Source organism: Rosa chinensis, chromosome 2 (assembly GCF_002994745.2).
Source record: "Rosa chinensis cultivar Old Blush chromosome 2, RchiOBHm-V2, whole genome shotgun sequence".
NCBI classification, from domain to species: domain Eukaryota; kingdom Viridiplantae; phylum Streptophyta; class Magnoliopsida; order Rosales; family Rosaceae; genus Rosa; species Rosa chinensis.
This window is the reverse complement of record NC_037089.1, coordinates 68,844,684-68,864,338: the sequence shown is the minus strand read 5'-3', so window position 1 is coordinate 68,864,338 and position 19,655 is coordinate 68,844,684. Positions and strand designations below refer to the sequence as shown.

General features: G+C 40.2%; 1 protein-coding gene and 1 pseudogene across 1 annotated transcript; one reads left to right on the top strand and one right to left on the bottom strand.

Annotated features, from left to right (window-relative positions):
* Positions 1–577: 577 nt before the first annotated feature.
* On the top strand, positions 578–8,069 carry LOC112184848 (annotated as a pseudogene).
* Positions 8,070–17,016: 8,947 nt separating this feature from the next.
* Positions 17,017–18,574, bottom strand: LOC112186100 (transcriptional regulator Myc-A). The gene is made up of 2 exons (XM_024324461.2): positions 18,418–18,574; positions 17,017–17,716 (listed from the first exon to the last, which is right to left on the bottom strand). Exons 1-2 carry the CDS (start codon positions 18,506–18,508, stop codon positions 17,241–17,243), a joined length of 567 nt encoding a protein of 188 aa, XP_024180229.1. The 5' UTR covers positions 18,509–18,574; the 3' UTR covers positions 17,017–17,240.
* Positions 18,575–19,655: the final 1,081 nt, after the last annotated feature.

Sequence of the window (19,655 nt, the reverse complement as noted above, 5' to 3'; positions counted from 1 at the left end):
AAGAAGAAAGGGGGGTAGAAGAAGGGATGTTGGACCCCGAGAAAAAGAAGAGAAAAGTAATAAAAACTTCAAAAATGGGAACTTTTAGAAAAGTTTACATTGAAAAATTGCCGGAAATCTTGACCGGAAAAATTGGCAGGAAAAAGTGGCCAGAAAAGTCGCAGGAAGTTGCCTGAAAAGTGGCCGAAAAATGTTGACCGGTGTTGACCAGTCGTTGATCGGAGGGTTGACAGAGTTGCTGACGTGGCAGTCTGACTGGACGCTGACTGTGTGCTGACTGGATACTGACGTGGCAGGCTGAGGCCAGTGGGCTGCTTCTCTGGGCCGGGCCTTCTCCTTCTGGTACTGGGCCGATCTGCTTCCTTCTGGGCTTAGGGCTGCGTCTGACTCTGGACTGGGCTTCACAGGGCTTAAGGTAGTGGCTGGAGATACAGACAGCGGTTCAAAGGTGCAGCGGATTCAAACGGGCGGTTTGGGAGTTTCTAGGTCGGTTCCGGTGATGATTTTTTCGGTTCCCAAAAGCTGGGGACGAGATGTAGCTTGTGACAAAAGGTGGCAGTGAAGAATGGACGGGAAGATGGCGAACCAAGCAGAAGATCTTCGGATTCTTCTTGGAGGCCAGTTTGGTCACTTTCGGTGGCCGGTTCAGGTTGATTCCGCCAGTTATGGGGGCAGGACAGCCGGTTCTGGGCTTTTGGAGGTGAGAGCTTCAAGGTGGGCGGCGGAGGTTTCTGGGATTTGAAGGCTACGAATTTAGGGTTTCAGGGTTAGAACTTCGTGTTGATAACGTGTTTTAGGGAATCAGGAATTGAGAGAAATTTGCTGTGTATTCTCATTGATAATAGGGGCCTCTTTATATAGAGGATTACAATGCATAGAATCTCAATTATACAAGGAAAGTAATCGTACATTGAATAAGAATCTAGATCCTTCTAATTTAACCCAATTACCACTAGGTCAAGTAACCTAGAGTTTGGGCCAAACACAAATTAGGGTTTACTTGAACAATATATATATATATATATATATATATATATATATATATATATATATATCTCCAATGGTGTCCAGTACGTCTCCGACCTCTGCATTGTCACCGATGGGACCACGACGAGTCCAGGATCAACTTGCAATAGAGGAATATTGTCTCTCTCTTTCGCAAGATCATCCCTCCGCTCACCAAATACTCACCGGAGACCATTTTGCTGATTGTGTCGAATCTGGAACTTTGCTGAGGTCATAAACCGACCGATTGTCCATCAGTTCGATTCGCAACCATGTTCGAAGCACATGTAAGGCTCTTTCTGATTTTTGCTCTCTCAATTTTGATGGTTTAGCGATGAATTTGATTATCTGTGGTGCTTTGATTGTTGAAATTTGATCAAAGCCCCTTAGGCACTGTCCTTGCTTGATTGTTATTGTTTATATGATATCTCTCACAAATCTCACTCTTTCGCTTTACGAAGATCAAGTCGGCCTCGTCGATTGGTAAATTTCAATCTAGTATAGCTTAAGCGATTTTGATTTTCGATTCTTACTAAATGAAATCGAAGTTGATTCTCTCCTTATCGAGCTTTGAATTTGATCATTTTGGAGTTGAATATCTGTTTTGTTTTCAATCTGAGATTGAATTCTATGAACTTCATTGAATATGCTTGGAATTTGAAGTTGATTGGTTTGTTGCCTTTTTCTATGAATCCGAGTTTGAAGCTTGAATTCAAAAATGTGAAAATATGTATGTGGTTCTTTCAAACCCTGTGAACGATTGGTTTGTTGCATTTTTCTATCTATAAGAATATTGTTCCAAAAGCTTAGAGACTCGGGATTATGAATATTATTCTTCCTTTCATACAAATGACAACTTTTCTATAATTGCAGTGTTACATAGAGATGTTATATTGATGAGAGGCTTATGGGAAGTTGTCATTGTTATTACGAAGATCTTAGAGTCAAATTGTTAAAAGCAAATCCCCAAATCCTATGTGTCATTATAAGCATAGTGCTTAATCAAATCCTTGAGGGATTATATATTGCCAAAGGCAAGTCCATGAATAAATAAAAGAGCTTAAAACTCGCTCATGGAATCAAAAAGTCTAAAGTTCATATATACTCATTCTACTTATTGCCTCAATGAGTACTATGACAAGACTAAGAAATCGAATTTGAATCATGCTCACAATGTTGCAACATATTCTAACTTTCACCAAGTTATAAAGTTATCTAGAGCTCATATTGAGCCTATATGAAATTATCAATTATACAAATTGGTATTTATGGCTAAGTATGCCACACCTAAATTTCAATGCTCGGAATATTGTATAAAGGTAAATGTGTCAATTTTTGTTCCTTTATATTGTTATTCTTTGCTAATATCTTAATCTATAATTTGAGCATATGAAATTAGTTCTACTCTTATTATGTGAGGTAAGATTTATTATCATAGCTTTATTGGTATTATGCAAACCTTCGTAGGAATTGAAATTCATGATGAATCCCTTTTATGCAAAGCACACATGGTCTCACCTATGTGATCGACACACCATATCCAATATGCATGGTGCATGTATTTTGTTACATACATGGTGAAGCTTGCAACCATCAAAGGGAGCATTCAAAATTATGCTACTTAGGATATATGCGCGTCGTACTGTTTTTCTCCTTCGATCAAGGTTATTTTTGTCCCACTGAATTTTTGTTACCTAGCAAGGTTTTTGACGAGGCAACATTAAGCGCTTCCAACACCATTGGTGGACATCCAAGGAGAAGTGTTGTAAATATTATAAATATGTGGATGTCCACGTAAATTCTCATCTTTTATGTCTTTATTAGGATATAAACCCAACTCTTATATAAAAGGGTCCATGAGAAAGTATGTATTATTCATTTACCTCCTCCTATATTATGTTTCTCTATTCTATCTCTCACTTATTCTCTAGTTTATAACACAATTAAGATTTTTATTTTTGTTTATTTATTTATTTTTAAGAGCATTTTGCCCTCACCCCTTTGTCAAATAGAGAGAGAAACTATAAGAGACTTTGCAGAACTCCAGTCACCGGTTGACGGAATCCGGTCATTGATCACGGGAATCCGGTGATCGGTCACTGGACTTCTCCAAAAATTTTGCCGGAGGTTTCCAAAGAGGTCGTCGGAGATCTCATAGGTCACTGGAGACTTTTATTGCGCTCGAATAAAATCAAATAAACTTTATTGCCAAAGGCAAAAAAAGAATGGATTTACCCTAAAGGTTCCCACGGCCGCCCAACCCCTAAAAACCCTAGCTCCTAATTCCGGCCTTTGTGTCGGCATCTCTGCAACCAAATCAACTGGATTTCGGCCGGCCTCACTGCCTAACATGTCTAATATTGACTCTGTCACCAGAAGCTTCGCCACTTCGCTTGCCATTGCGAGCAATGATGTGGTTGACATCTCTGCCATGTCGGATGGAGGTGCGCAGCGAACATCTTAGTCCTATCTCCTTGCATGGCCGCTCACCCCGAAACCGACAATAGCCATGGACCTAAGACGCCATTTCAGGCGTGTTTAGGTACTGAACCGGGGTTTTACCGTCCAACAAAGGACTCCAAATCGGTTCTTGTTCTCTTTTGACCTCCGCAGTGATTGCCGAAAGGTGATGATGGGAGGGCCTTGGAGTTTTAACCGGCTTCTGGTCGTGATGTAGCCATATGATGGTATTGCTCTGTTGCAATCGATACAAATGCAAGACCTATTCTTCTAGGTTCGAATAACTAATATGCCACCGGCATATGAACAACGGAAAACTATTGCCAGTGTAGCCTCTATTGCTAGGAAGTACCTGGACATCGATGGAAAGTTGTTTGATGCTACGGGGGAGATTAGGGTTTGTGTCTCCCATTCAATCTTGAAGCCTTTATTTCCGACAAAAACCCTAAAGTTTGCTAGAGGGGTTGAGCAAGAGGTACACTTTCTGTTTGAAAATCTAGTAGGCAAGTGTGATATCTGTGCTCGTGTTTTCCATGAGAATGGCCCATGCAATCCGAATATTGTACCACCTAGTGTCAAGACTGTTGAACAACCTGTGGCCCGAAAGCTCGTGCTCACTAATCAGTTTCTAGGATTCCATGGTCCTCAGTTCAAGGAATGGACTTTTGACTTGGTTCATAACCTCTTCGCAAGCGTACGAATCGTTGTCAAGTAAGGGAAATATTAAAACCTTGATTATCGTACCTCGGGGATTAGGTGTTGGACCTAACCGAGGTAATTGGCGCTAGAGTGACTCAAAAGCATACAATGAAAAAGTAAAAATAAAAAAATAAAGTAAAATAAAATATTCACAAAGCACCAAGCCTCGGCAATGCTCGGCTTAGCTCACACTAAGCCTAATCAAAGCCACTAACTTGTAGACCAAATGAGTTATGCACAAAGGAAGGTAGAATTTTGTTGGGAATTTTTAATTGGGAATTAACTAAATTAAATGCAAACTAAAGTAAAACCAAACAACTAATTATCAAGCAAGAAATTAAATTTGGATTTTCAAATTAATGGGAATATGGGAGTGTCAAGTGATTCACACTAACTCTCTTGCAAATATCGATACCAATTTCACAAATGCATGCATTTCCTATATGTGTTAAGTCCCGTATCTAGTACCGGTCAAGGCTACTAAACCAATTATCCTTTTGGTGTATCGATTATGCCTGTTAAGGCCACAATCAATTCTTTAATTTGGACATTACGCCGGTTAAGGCCACAATATCCAAAATTAGAGGCCTAGAGAGCAAGATAATAGAGACCCCAGCAAGCTTAGCTACAATTAAGCTAGCTAATGGTTACCACACTTAAATCCTAGATGCAACAAGACCAATAAGTTGTCAATTTATCAATCTATTCATCACAATTGCCCACAACATAATTTCAAAGGGTGACAAAGCCTAGAAACATGCTTCTAAGGACCAATAAATTCGGATTTAAATCATACACAATGAAAATTGCATTTATTAAAATTAAAGCATCAATATTTATACAAGATGAGTTAGGGCTTCACAACCCTAACTCCCAAAATTAAACTACTCACTCATAATTAAAACAAGATTTAACATCAAAACCATGTACAATTAAAATAGATGAGAAGAGAGAGGATAAGCTTTGCTTAATTTCAACAATGCTAGAAAGCAAAGAAAACTAAGGTAGCTTGAATCCTCCTAACTACCCAAGATGAAATTAAGGTCTTGATGAAATTTGAGAAGAGCCCAATACTTTAATGTGGAAGAGTGAGGGAAAATGGGAGAGTGGGTGAGTTGCGGTGCTGTTGAAGGAAGGAAAAATGGGGTCTGGGGTGTGCGGCTGTTCAAAGGAAAGAAAAAGAAGGAATTGGGGGGTGTTTGCCGCTACAGTAAAAGGGAAGGGAATATATAGGTGTGCGGCTACAGTGAGGATAGGGAATGGTGCGGCTGTTGAGTCTTGTAGGGTTGAGAGAAAAAAAAATAATGATTTGATGGGAGAAGAATCAATATATATGTGGTCTCCTTAATTGAATGACCAGCCACACGTTTTGCAAGAGAGAGGAACATAAGGTCATGCTAATGATGTCAGCAAATGAGAAAGAAACAAAAAGCAGCACGTGGTGTGCTGGTGGCTTTGGTTCATGATTAACCAATTAATTGGTTAATTAACCAATTAGTTAATTGGCTAATTAATTGATTATCTCCCATTTCATTTAATTAGTTCTCCCTTTTCTTCTATTTCTTTCTTTCTCCTCTCCTTCTTTTCCTTTTCCCGAGCTCAAACCAATGATTGTCACATATTTGCTTGCATTGATCGATTGACCATTGTTGACTTTTCGTCTTTTTGTTGATAACTCCAATTAGCTTCATTTTCTCACAACTTCTTCCAAACTCCACAACTCCGCTTATTTACTACAATACGAATAAAAATGGATTAATTACATAATAATTGACTTGAGGATTAACTTATTTATAGTATTTTAGACACAATTACATGCATAGAAATGCGTGTAATCAACTTTTAGGTTTCAGGGCATCACTACTCCCATTCTGCCACCGGTGGGGCGTTCCCTGTTTGGTGGTGCTGAGTCTAGTAGGCCTAGGCGACCGGTGATCATCAGGAATGTTGAATCAAAGGCAGCCAGTGATGAGGATTCCCGTGCTATTGTGCCGGTTGAGACTGTGGGGCCAGGCTAAAGGAGGTAGACCTTTTCCATCCCAAAAAAAAATGCAATTTTTGATATCTGACTTATTTGAAGGTAAAACTAGTCCTATTGCTTCTGCAAAGAAAGTGAAGATGCCTAAATTTTCTTCTAAATTCAGTGCTAAGTCTCTGGGCCTTATGGAAAACCCCTGGAGGTATGTTGGTGCCTACTAAGGTCATGATGCCAAAGCCAGCACTTGAGCTACCAGGGACAAAGAAGAAGAAATGAAGGCCTTTGGGATCTAAAAATAAAAATCCAAAGACAAAGAAGGTCTCTGCTGAGGAGGTCTTGATAATGTTGTACTTGGGTAAACCCCTAAGCCCTAGTTTGAAGGGCAAGGAAAAAATCTATATGGTTGTGGTAGGAGCTTATTTACTATGTCTCTATTTTTTTCATAGTTTATAGGCTCACTTTTAAATAAGTGAGTGGTTAGTTCGAATATAGATGGTCTGTCTCTATGTATCAAAGTAGTTCTCTTACTACAACTTCTTGATCTGTCTAGTTGAAGGCAGCAGAAGGATATGTAATGGTCATCTTGGCATGCGTTAATGAAATCCACATTTCCCTCAAAAAAAAAAAAAACTTTATTGCCTCCCAATAAAAGTTTAGTTTATTAAGGGGGCAATAAAAGTTTCTAAGGGATAATGGATACTAATTTCCCTAAAATTAGATAAATAAAAATTTGATTGAGGTCGAAGATAAGGAAATTACATTAATTCAAATTGTTTTATTGGAGTGAGAAGAAATACAAACTAAGATCGAATCTCTTTTCGATATGGAGCGATGATGGGAAATTGGTATATGAGGACACCATTGAATCTACAGAGGAATTTGACTCTCAACATTGTGTAGGAGCAGGGGGGGCAAGCGAGTGTTTATAAAGCTGAGCTGCAAACAGGCCAGATTGTTGCAGTGAAGAAAATTCACACGGTACAAGATGGTAGTGGGGTAGCAAATCTCAAGGCGTTCGAGAGTGAGATCCATGCACTCTCTGAAATCCGCCATCGAAACAATGTGAAACTCTATAGTTTTTGCACACATCCGCGCCACTCATTCTTGGTGTACCAGTTTCTGGAAGGGGGAAGCTTAGAAAAGCTACTACACAATGTCAATGAAATATTTATGTTTGAATGGATTGCAAGGGTAAACGTTGTCAAGAGTGTGGCAGCTTTATCCTATATGCACCATGATTGCTTGCATCCAATTGTTCATCGAGACATATCAAGCAAGGACATCTTTCTGGATTTAGAATACAACGCTTACATATCTGATTTTGGTACAGCTAGAATTTTGAAGCCCAACTCTTCCAATTGGACTTCATTTGCAGGCACGTTTGGATACACTGCTCCGGGTAACTATCCATATATAGTTTCCTTAATTTTCTCATTGCATATTACTGGCAGGTGGCAAAACATATGGAACTACCTTCCTAGAAAAAGTGACATGTTAAATTGTTAGAACGTCAATCTATCTATACCATCAATTAAGTGTTCTTGCTTTGTTTGTGATTAAGATTCACTGTCTAGCAAAGTAAACGTTGAACCATTTTGACCTTGCAGAGTTTGCATACACAATGGAAATGAATGAGAAATGTGATGTCTATAGTTTTGGAGTGTTAACTCTAGAAGTGATCATGGGAAAGCTTCCTGGGGACCTCATGATCTCAGTTCTCTCGTCCTCATTATCGACATCAAATACTGTGCTTGATACACCGCTGAGGGACATTTTGGATCAACGCCTTTCAGCTCCTAGAGGTCAAATTGCAGAGAAACTGGGGTTTATTGTGAAGCTTGCATTTTCATGCTTGCAAACCAATCCGGAATCTTGGCCAACCATGAAGCAGGTTTCCCAGGAGCTATCAAATCAAAGGCCATATTAATTTACTACCTCTCGGCTTTGACAGGATTACCTTGTCACAGCTGCTTGACAATGCTTGTATTCCTGGACATCAATCTGCAACCGTCTTTCGGCTCTTTCCCTCTGAAATTGTGTGAGAATCGTTCCTCATTTCATCATATTAGAGTAATTAGACTGTTTGTGTTTGGTATTGACCAAAGTTGTCCTAGCTTATGTACTAAGGAAAATCTTTGTGGATGAAGTTGGTTCAGGTCTGTTTCTTGCTCTTTAGGGTATAAAATTTTTTAATTTCGCTCCTAAAATTTCAGAAATTCAAAATACCATTCCGAAATTGGAACTTTTAAATTTTCAATAATCATTGGAAAGTTTATGAAAATTTTCCAGTTTTATTCAAAACAAGGATAGATTCGGATTTCCAGTAATTTAACCATATAATATCAAAAAATGCAAAAGAAAAAAAGAAAAAAAGACACTAACCATTAGTGTTCCAGTAACTGCTTCCTTTAGCATCATGATTTGTGAATGGAAAGGGAAACCAGCTGTGTTCGGATTCAAGAAAAGAGACTGCAGCATCCACACTTATGTGATGACTCATCAACAATATATTGCATTGGTACCAATGGCCGCGAGATACCGTCATGAGCAATCTGTCTCAAACATCATCAAGTCACTGAAACTCAAGGAAGATCTGAAGCAATACTTTGCAAGAGTGACCTTAGGTATTCTTGCTTGACCATCTAATCGACCAAGAAAGCTTAGATATATAGGAGAGATAAATTTAAAAGAAGGATGAACTTGTTTGTCTAACTGTTCAGCTTAAAGTATCTACCGGATACAATATTCTCAATATCAGGCCTCCATTTCTGTTCAGATTGGATCATAATGCTAGGAAGGGATGGAACGTAAGAATAGCAAACACTGAGGTTGTTATTTGTTGCAAACAGATCTGTAATACAGGTGACACATGAAATTTAATGAAAACTGTAGCCTGTAGGATTCTCACAGTAGTTGATAGGTGAAGCACAGTAGTAGTCTCAACATAATCACCCTTGTTTACCTGATCCAAATAGCCATTTGAGTAAATCCCTAGCCTTCATATATCAAACTGGGTACTTAGAACCACTGTAAGAAACCCTCTTATCAAGCGAAGTCTACTCAAATCAGATAAACAGCTTGTAATTCAGTGTATATTACTTGAGCAATAATCCGCTCAAGAATTAGCATCCAAACTAAGTACTCAAGTCAGGTGGGTGAGATATACCTTAAATCATAAACAAACAATCCCTTCAGGACTGAAACCCACGTGAAGAGCTACACAAGAATTCACAGCAGCAGCCACTAAACAAAGGATAATGCTTACAATGAGTCGATGACAGCACCCTCATCTCCAAAAAATTTAAATGACCATCCACAGAACCATTGAATTGAGTTTAGGAGGAAGCGTTGAAGCAAATAATACAGACACGACAAAGCTTCATGAATATTAATAGGAAAATCAGGTCTTTGTTGTTCACTTCAATTGCAGGCCACAAATAGAGAAAACAAGCAGTCTGTTGTAGTATATATGAAACATGTTGTATTGTTCATAGTATAAAATGTCTATGTCATGTATAAGATAGGTATTTTAGGTATAATGACTTGTGAGTCAAGCTTTATGCCAATGGGGAACAAGTGTGGCAATCATCATCATCACAACCACAATGTGAAGCTGCAAATGAAGAAGCCACAAGGAGAGGCTACAATTGAAGATGCCATCAAGTTGTATCATTATTTACTTCAAAATGTATCCCTATAAATACCTCCTTTGAATGAAATGAAAGACACACTTGAAACTCTATTATCTCTCTCTCTCTCTGTCAATTTACTTGTCCTTAAACACGTTATCAGCACGAAATTGCTCTAGAATTAGGATCGAAGTTGAGAAGAGAAGAGGTAGTTCATAATCCAATCGAAGCCATTTTCTCAAACTTACAAAAAACCTCCAAACCCTAGCTCATATCAAAGCCCTTGATTCCAGAAGCCCAGAACCGGTTTCAGAACCCCCAGAACCGGCCGGAAACCGCTCGAACCGGCTGCCGGAAGATCTGAACCGCTGCCGGACCGCTGTCGAGTCCTGCCGAGCTGCTGCCGAGTCCTGCCGAGCAGCTGCGCAGAAGGCCTGCCTAGCACCTGCCGAGGATCTGCCGAGCTGCTGCCGAAGACCTGCCGAGCAGCTGTCGATACCTGTCGAAGGGACCTGCCGAGCTGCTGCCGAAGGCCTGCCGAGCCCCTGCCTAGCTCCTGCCGAGAAGCTGCCTAGCAGCTGCCGAGCCCCCCTGCACAGCACCTGCCGAGCTGCTGCCTAGCAGCTGCCGAGTTGCTGCCGAGCATCTGTCGACACGACTTTCCGACAACTTTTCCGGCGACTTTTCGGACACTTTTCCGGCGACTTTCCGACACTTTTCCGGCGACTTTTCGGACACTTTTCCGGCGACTTTCCGACACTTTTCCTGCGACTTTTGGGCAACTTTTTCGGTCATTTCCGACAACACTATTTCAAGGTATTTTTTACTAAAAGTTCCCGCTTTTGAGTTTTTATTTATTTTTCTCCTCTTTTTCTTTTTTTGGGAACTTACAATTAAAAAGCGGAATTATAGAAATTCACGCTAAACGAACTAAGAGCGTTCGTGGTCAATGAACTAAGAGTGTTCATAATATCCGGACTAAGAGCGTCCGCAAGCATCGATTTATGACCTTACTAAACATCATTGTTTCGGTCTAATCCAAATATTTTTGGAAATTGATTTCTTGGTAGCATAGCTCGGAAATCTTATTAATTTAGTTTTTCGTGGAAGTTTTAAACTCCGAAACTAATACATCTTTTTCTTCTTATTTCAAGGATGTCGAATGAACCTAGACTCGATTTTCAAATCCTTGACTCAACTGGTTCGGATTACCATAGTTGGAGAACCGACGTTGAGAACCATCTCACATCAAAAGGGATATTGCCCATAATCCAGGCACCAAACGCGGGCCTTGTGTTCCAACGAACACCCATAAAGCATGCACAAGCAATTATCTTGATGCGACGCCATATGGACAAAGCACTCAGATTAGAGTATATGTCCATCAAAGATGCAAGGGACCTATGGGTAGCGCTAGAAGAGCGCTTTGATAATATCCAAGATTCCCTCCTCCCTGACTTGAAGATTCAATGGAACAATTTACGCTTCTCCGACTTCAAGTCTGTTGCTGAATACAATTCAGAAGCTCTTCGGCTAAGAGCCATGCTGAAGTTCTGTGAAAAACCTCTCACAGAAGAAGAGCTGATTGAGAAAACTCTCTCCACCTTCCCCGTCGCAGCAATTATACTATCAAAGCAATATCGCACTGAATATAATGCTGGACGACTTACGAAGTTCAATGAACTTATCAATATTTTGTCGGTAGATGAGAAGCACGACAATATCCTTGTAAAGAATTATAATTCAAGGCCCGTAGGAACCAAAAGCGTTCGTGAGGCGAATTATAATGCACCCAAGAAAGGGCGCAAGGAGCGGTACCCTACTAATAAGGGGCATGTATACCCTAACAAGGGAAATGACGGACGCATGGGTCCATACAACCGCCCCAATAAGGAAGGAAACCGCAACTTTGGAGCGGGCACACGTGGTGGCAAATCCACACGTGGGAGAGGAGAATATAACAACACCATGGGCCGTAACACTGTGGGCCGTGGAGGTCGCATAATACGCCGTGGTAGTAGCAGCAACAACCCGCCTAGGGAATATCCACAACGTGCACCTCAAATAAAGAAAGTCAATCACAATGACATGTGTCATAGGTGTGGATCAATCGAGCATTGGTTTAAGCAATGCCAAGCAAGTACACAACTAGCTGCAAGCTACAAGGAGTACAGGGAAATGAGGGAGCAAGAAGCTCACCTTGCTGAAGAAGATGATGGTGAAGATGTAATTCTCACCATAAAAGACTTCAAAGCTGGAAATGAAGAGCACGAGGATGCCGCAGACTTTGATTAAAATAGTCTTTTCTATTTTCCAATAAAACGGCAAATGTGCCTTAGTCAAATAACAATTGTATTGACTTTTTCTTATGTGGCGTACTCAATGAAGTATGATGTCTAGGCAAGTAATTGAGATCATGGTACTTAAGCGAGCCTCGCTCCACCAACATCTCTATACTTACCTGGTCATATTTTATTGAAATTACCAAACGGATTGAGCAATTACAATTTGTATAAAGTTTGATTTTATATTGGAATAAACTTTGGAAACTTTGATGTAATCATTGACTATTTTCCCTATTAATAAAGTATCGCATTATCAATGTCATTGACATGTGTTAATATTCCGAACTTTATTTTTCAGTATGTCTTCGGGAGAATTGGAATGCCTTCTTGATAGTGGCACCACACATACTATATTACGACATAGGCAATTATTCTTATGGATGACACCTAGTCAATCTTCAGTGACCACGATGGCAGGACCATCTCAATTGATTCATGGTCATGGACCAGCTCAATTTCTATTGCCGAATGGCACAAATATTAATGTCGCCGAAGCTTTATATGCTCCAAGGGCTGGAAGAACCCTATTAAGTTTTAAAGATATAAGAGCCAATGATTTTCATGTGAAAACACATTGTGAGAATGGACAAGAGTTCCTTTACATCACCTCTAATAACTACGGAAATACACGAGTATTAGAGAAACTCACGTGTCGCTCTAGTGGATTGTACGCAACCACTATTAGAGTCATTGAATCCAACCATGTCATGAATGAAAAATTATGGGATTCCGACACATACAGGCTTTGGCACGACCGTTTGGGACACCCAGGTCGTGATATGATGATCCGTATATTAAAAACTTCACACGGACATCCATTCTTTAAAACAAAAAGGAATACGAACCAAAAAGAGGTTCAAAGAATTACTTCTAAAGCATATCATTCGTTTTGCAAAGCTTGCTCTTTAGCAAAAGTAGGATCGAGACCATCCTATGCAAAAGACATTAAAGAAAATATACCATTCTTACAAAGAATACAAGGTGATATCTGTGGACCTATCCATCCAACTTGCGGACCATTTAGATATTTTATGGTGTTGGTTGATGCATCGACACGTTGGTCACATGTCGTGCTCTTATCCACAAGAAATGCTGCATTTGCTAAACTCCTAGCACAAATTATTAAGTTAAGGGCTCACCACCCTGATCATCCTATTAAGTCAATTCGTCTTGACAATGCTGGGGAGTTTACATCAAAAACTTTTGATGATTATTGCATGTCCATTGGGATCGAGGTTGAACACCCCGTCCCTCATGTACATACCCAAAATGGTCTCGCAGAAGCTGCCATTAAAAGACTTCAAATGGTTGCTAGGGCATTGGTTATGCGCACCAATCTCCCTATTTCTGCTTGGGGCTATGCAATATTACATGCAGCTGTGCTTATTCGTCTAAGGCCCACTGCCACCCAACCTTTTTCTGCATCCCAGATGGTGACTGGGTATGAGCCTAATGTCTCACATTTACGCATATTTGGGTGTGCAGTCTATGTGCCAATTGCGCCACCACAGCGCACTAAAATGGGTCCTCAAAGACGATTAGGCCTTTATGTTGGCTATGACTCCCCAACCATAATCCGCTACATAGAACCCTTGACAGGTGATCTATTTACCGCTAGATTTGCGGATTGTCACTTTGATGAGACAGTCTTCCCGTCTTTAGGGGGAGACATGAACATAACTAATGTTCAACAAAAAGGACAGGAATTGTCGTGGTTTGTCCCCACTTTGTCTCATCTTGATCCCCGAACTGCACAATCTGAAAAAGAAGTGCAGAGAATTCTCGATCTTCAGAACGTAGCAGAATCGATGCCTGATGCGTTTTCTGATATCGCTAAAGTGACGAGATCACACATACCTGCTGCAAATACACCTGCAAGGATTGATGTCCCTAAAAGACATAATGCCATCTCAAAAATACATGAGAATGGCGCCAACGTTCCCTCTATGGGTGACACATTGGCTAGGCCCACGGCTCCTGCCAGGAAGCGCGGGAGACCTATAGGTTCGATGGATTCTCGCCCAAGAAAGAAGGCGAGTTTGGCACAAAATAATAATCCATTAATCATAGATATGAATAATCCATCTCACGAGAATATTCCGGATTATGGTTATGTCCAAGAGACACCATTGGGGGACGCTCCAATGTCAGAACCAACTCCAGAGAATAGAGAAATCTCCATAAATTACAATAATGTACATGAGATGATGGATAGAAATTCTATGGCAATTGATGATGCGTTTGCATATCATATTGCAAAAGGAATCATAGAATATGATGATATCGAACCTCGCTCTGTTGAAGAATGTCAACGAAGAGCGGATTGGCCTAAATGGAAAAATGCGATCCAGACTGAATTGGATTCACTAACAAAGAGACAGGTATTTGGGCCTATAATGCTGACACCACCAAATATAAAGCCTGTTGGCCATAAATGGGTCTTTGTTAGAAAACGTAATGAGAAAAATGAGGTGATGAGATATAAAGCCCGCCTCGTGGCGCAAGGTTTCTCACAACGCCCTGGAATCGACTACGAGGAGACATACTCTCCCGTAATGGACATTATAACGTTCCGCTACCTTGTCAGTTTGGTAGTTTCCGAAAAACTTGACATGCAGCTTATGGATGTAATTACAGCATATCTCTATGGGGATCTAGATTCAGAGATATATATGAAGGTTCCTGATGGACTTCAATTACCAAAATCAAGTGGCTCTAAACCACGGAGCGCGTTTTCAATAAAATTAAGACGCTCACTATATGGATTGAAACAATCCGGACGGATGTGGTATAACCGTCTAAGTGACTACTTGATTGGAAAGGGATATATTAACAATGAAATATGCCCTTGCGTGTTCATTAAAAGAACAAGTTCCGGATTTGCAATTGTAGCAGTTTATGTCGATGACATGAACCTAATTGGAACTCTAAATGAGTTAAAGGAAACTGCTAAATATTTGGAATCCGAGTTTGAGATGAAAGATCTTGGGAAAACACGGTTTTGCCTCGGAATAGAACTCGAGCACCGTAGTGATGGGATTATGATCCATCAGTCAGCATATACTCAAAAATTACTAAGGCGCTTTAATGAAGATAAAGCAAAGCCTGTAAGTACTCCCATGATCGGCCGAAGTCTTGAGCCCACAAAAGATCCGTTTCGTCCAAAGGATGAGGACGAAGAATTATTAGAGGCTGAAGTACCCTATCTAAGTGCGATAGGCGCATTATTATATTTAGCACAATGCACAAGGCCAGATATCTCATTCGCAGTGAACTTGTTAGCTCGACATAGTTCTGCGCCAACACGCCGCCATTGGATTGGCATAAAGACAATCTTTCGATACTTAAAAGGTACGATTGATATGGGCTTGTTTTATCCCTACAGAGAGAAAATAAAAGATGGAAGATTGGGATCAGACCCTATGAGGCAAAAAGCCACCTTCCGTAATACAGACGCCGGCAACACCATCCATGGTGACCGACGTTCTCCTCCTCCCCTCCATCAAAATAAAAATAATGTTTTGATGGGCTTTGCTGATGCAGGGTATCTCTCTGACCCCCATAAAGGTCGCTCCCAAACAGGTTATGTCTTTACCATGGGAAGCACGGCGATATCTTGGAGATCTACAAAACAGACACTTGTCGCTACTTCCTCAAATCATGCAGAGATTATTGCTCTACATGAAGCTGTGCGTGAATGCATATGGCTAAGGTCTATAAATAGACACATTCGAGGAACTTGTGGTTTGAAGTTTACCACGGATAAACCTACATGCATTTACGAAGATAATGCAGCTTGTATTGAGCAAATGAAATTAGGTTTTATCAAGGGTGACAATACTAAACATATATCGCCGAAATTCTTCTACAATCAGCAACAGCAAACACTTCTAAACATTGAAGTAAATCAAATCCGATCAGAGGATAATGTAGCGGACTTATTTACTAAGTCGTTACCAAAAACCCCTTTCGAGAAACATGTGAAGAGTATCGGATTAAGAAGATTATCCGAACTCTCATCTTCAGGGGGAGTCTAAATCAGGGGGAGTATCTAGAATCATACTCCACGCTCAATGCGCGTTGCACTCTTTTTCTCCTTCGACCAAGGTTGTTTTTTCCCACAGGGTTTTATTACTTGGCAAGGTTTTTAACGAGGCAATTTCGAAGCGCACGGCTTAGACAAATACTATCAACATGAAATATCCAAGGGGGAGTGTTGTAGTATATATGAAACATGTTGTATTGTTCATAGTATAAAATGTCTATGTCATGTATAAGATAGGTATTTTAGGTATAATGACTTGTGAGTCAAGCTTTATGCCAATGGGGAACAAGTGTGGCAATCATCATCATCACAACCACAATGTGAAGCTGCAAATGAAGAAGCCACAAGGAGAGGCTACAATTGAAGATGCCATCAAGTTGTATCATTATTTACTTCAAAATGTATCCCTATAAATACCTCATTTGAATGAAATGAAAGACACACTTGAAACTCTATTATCTCTCTCTCTCTGTCAATTTACTTGTCCTTAAACACACTCCATAATTTTTCTCGAATGAAAAATTGTATCCAACAAATCACCATAAGCCAAAATCAGAATAATCATATAGTTCTTTGGTAAACTTTATAGATATAAATATTGAAGAAGACATAAGGTTGAAATCTGGACTGTAGATGAGAACAGAAACATCTTACAGAAGAACGACTCTGAGAACTGATCAAGGCGCAGGGGCTGCTCTAGAAAAACAGAACTCCCATGGAAGAATAGGAGAAATAGAATAATTTGAGGGAATTTTATTGGGAAATCACCATCTCCAAATATCCAATACAGAATCAGTTATCCTCTCAAATAAATCAGTATCATTCATGAACCATAAATAATCAGTATCAGCAAAGTGTAGCGAATGAGAGATTACTAACTATATTATTTATAAATAGATTCCTTATACAAGTGATGATTAGCCAACATACATATATTAATACTGATTTTACTTCATAGATAAAAACGCTGCATAAGTTTGTGTTCCAAATAATGATTAGCCGACATACATATATTAATACTGATTTTAGAGAGAAAAAATCAGTGCATATGTTTGTGCTAGAAGTTATGATTCATCAAATCAAGCAGGTTGACATTTTTTGGTAGCCAACCAAGACCGATATTCAGCAGCACACTCCAACAGACTCTTTTGCTTTTGTAGTAAGTGCTTATTTGGGCACTCTGCAGACCAGTGGCGTACGCCCGCACAAATACCGCAGACCTTGACAATAGCACGTCCTTTCCACCTCCTATCAGGGTGGCCACCCCACACATTACATTGTGTACCGACTATATCAGAGTGGCCACCCGACACATTACAGTCCACACAAACCATATAATAACCTTTGCCAAGAGTTACTTCCATTGGGTTTGGGATACAAACCAAGTACGGGCATTCATCCGTCCAGTGTTCCTTGTCCTTCAAACAAACATCACACAACTCAAATTCTTCTCCTTCTTCTTCTTCTTCTGCTTCTTCTTCTCCTTCTTCATCTTCTTCCTCTTCTTCCTCTACTTCAAGTTGAGACAGAGAGTCTTCAGCAGCCTTGTGTTTTCCTGTTTGTCAGTTTACCAACAGGAAAAGACATAAGAAACAATTACTGTGGCAACGAATTTAAATTCCCTATATAATAGTTCAGCCAATAATAACATATTAGCAACGAAAGGCCCTTTTTCTCATATCATTAATATACTGCAAACAGAGAAGTATTTCAAGTTATGGTATACCATCTTTCTACAAACTATACAATTCAACCATAGTCCATAGCTTATACTACAAAAGCAAAAATTGAGTTTATTTCTGAGAAATTGAGTTTGGCAGAAATTGAGTTTCAACTTTCATTGAGTTAAAAATAAGATAGATTGCCAAGACTTTTAGTTGATTACAAAAGTGAAACTCGTTTATTTCTGAGAAAATATTTTCAAATCAAACAAAATAACAAACACAAACAAATTTCTATTACATAAACAGATGCAATGTAATGGAAGGCGCATCTCAAGGTTCAGCCAATTAAGCATGTCTTGCTACACAAGATACAGAGTTAACCTTGAGCTAATTACATGACAAATTTCCAGCACAACGAAAAGGCACTAGGTTTTTCTACACCAGCATACTAAGCCCAACATGTTTCCTTTCGAATCAAACAAAATTAAGATACGAAATTCTACCAAAAGTTACAGAGAACTTCATAACGAAAACAATTAGGTGAAAAATTTGATTTCTCTCACAAAACAAGAAACAAAAAACAAAAGCATACCATGAGCCTGGATCTTGTCGTCCTCCTCCGGCGGGACCTGGTTCAGGTACGGGTTCGGATCCTTGAAGAATTCTGATTCGACAAGAGACATGGCGTCGTCTGGGTCTGGATGACAGAGTAAGACTGCAATTCAGAGACATTAGGGTCTCGGCTGTCAATGTACGTGGCATAACCCCCATTGGTTGTAATTTTATAATTGTCTCTTTCCGTGGCAAAATATGGGAAAAATTCACCAACGGTGTCTGGACACTTAATGGACTTTCAGAATGATACCTGAACTTACAAAGTTATCAATGTGATACCTGGACTCATTTTTTCGTATCAATGTCGTACCTATGACCAATTTCTGTAACGGCTCCGTGATGGAAATTGGCCGTAGGTATCACATTGATACGAAAAAATGAGTCCAGGTATCACATTGATAACTTTGTAAGTTCAGGTATCATTCTGAAAGTCCCTTAGTGTCCAGACACCATTGGTGAATTTTTCCCAATTTTGCACGTGAGTCACTTAATGAAGACAAAATGACCGATTTACCCTCAAATTCTTTCTTTCTTTTCTTTTCTTTTTTTCTTTATTCTTCTTTCTTTCTTTCTTCTTCTTCTTTTCTGGTTTCTTCTTCCCCTGATTTGAATCATCAAGATTCAAATCATCTTGCTCGTCCGATTCCCACCGCCGTTGCGTCTCAATCCACCTTCATGCACCACAGATGTTTCTGGTTCCCCCAACTTCAAATCCTATAGCAAATTGAAATTGTGCATTGAGTCTTCACCGCACACTCCGAGTTCATCCCCGCCGCCGTCGCCAATGACTTGACCACAACAACCTCCACCACCGCACAACAACGTCATCCTCCGCTGCTTCTCGATTGGGTTTGGGGATAAGGACTGCTTCTTCCTCCACCGCTACCGAAATCGTGGAGGCTCAATGCCTCATTCTAAGGGCCACCGGCCGGAAGGACAGCCACAGCAAGGTTTGCACCACCAAAGGCCCCAGGGATCGCAGTATCAGGCTCGTCGCCCACACCGCCATTCAATTCTACGACATGCAGGACCGGCTTGGATACGACCAGCCTAGCAAGGTCGTCGATTGGCCGCGCAGGATACGCAGAACGTGAGCCTCAATTTCTCGATGGTGGAGGCTCCGAGTCCTTTGTTTACTAATCGGCGAGGCACAATGGTGGGTAGTAGCAGAGTGGCGAAGCTGGTGAATAAGAACAGCTCGAATTTTCTGCAGGT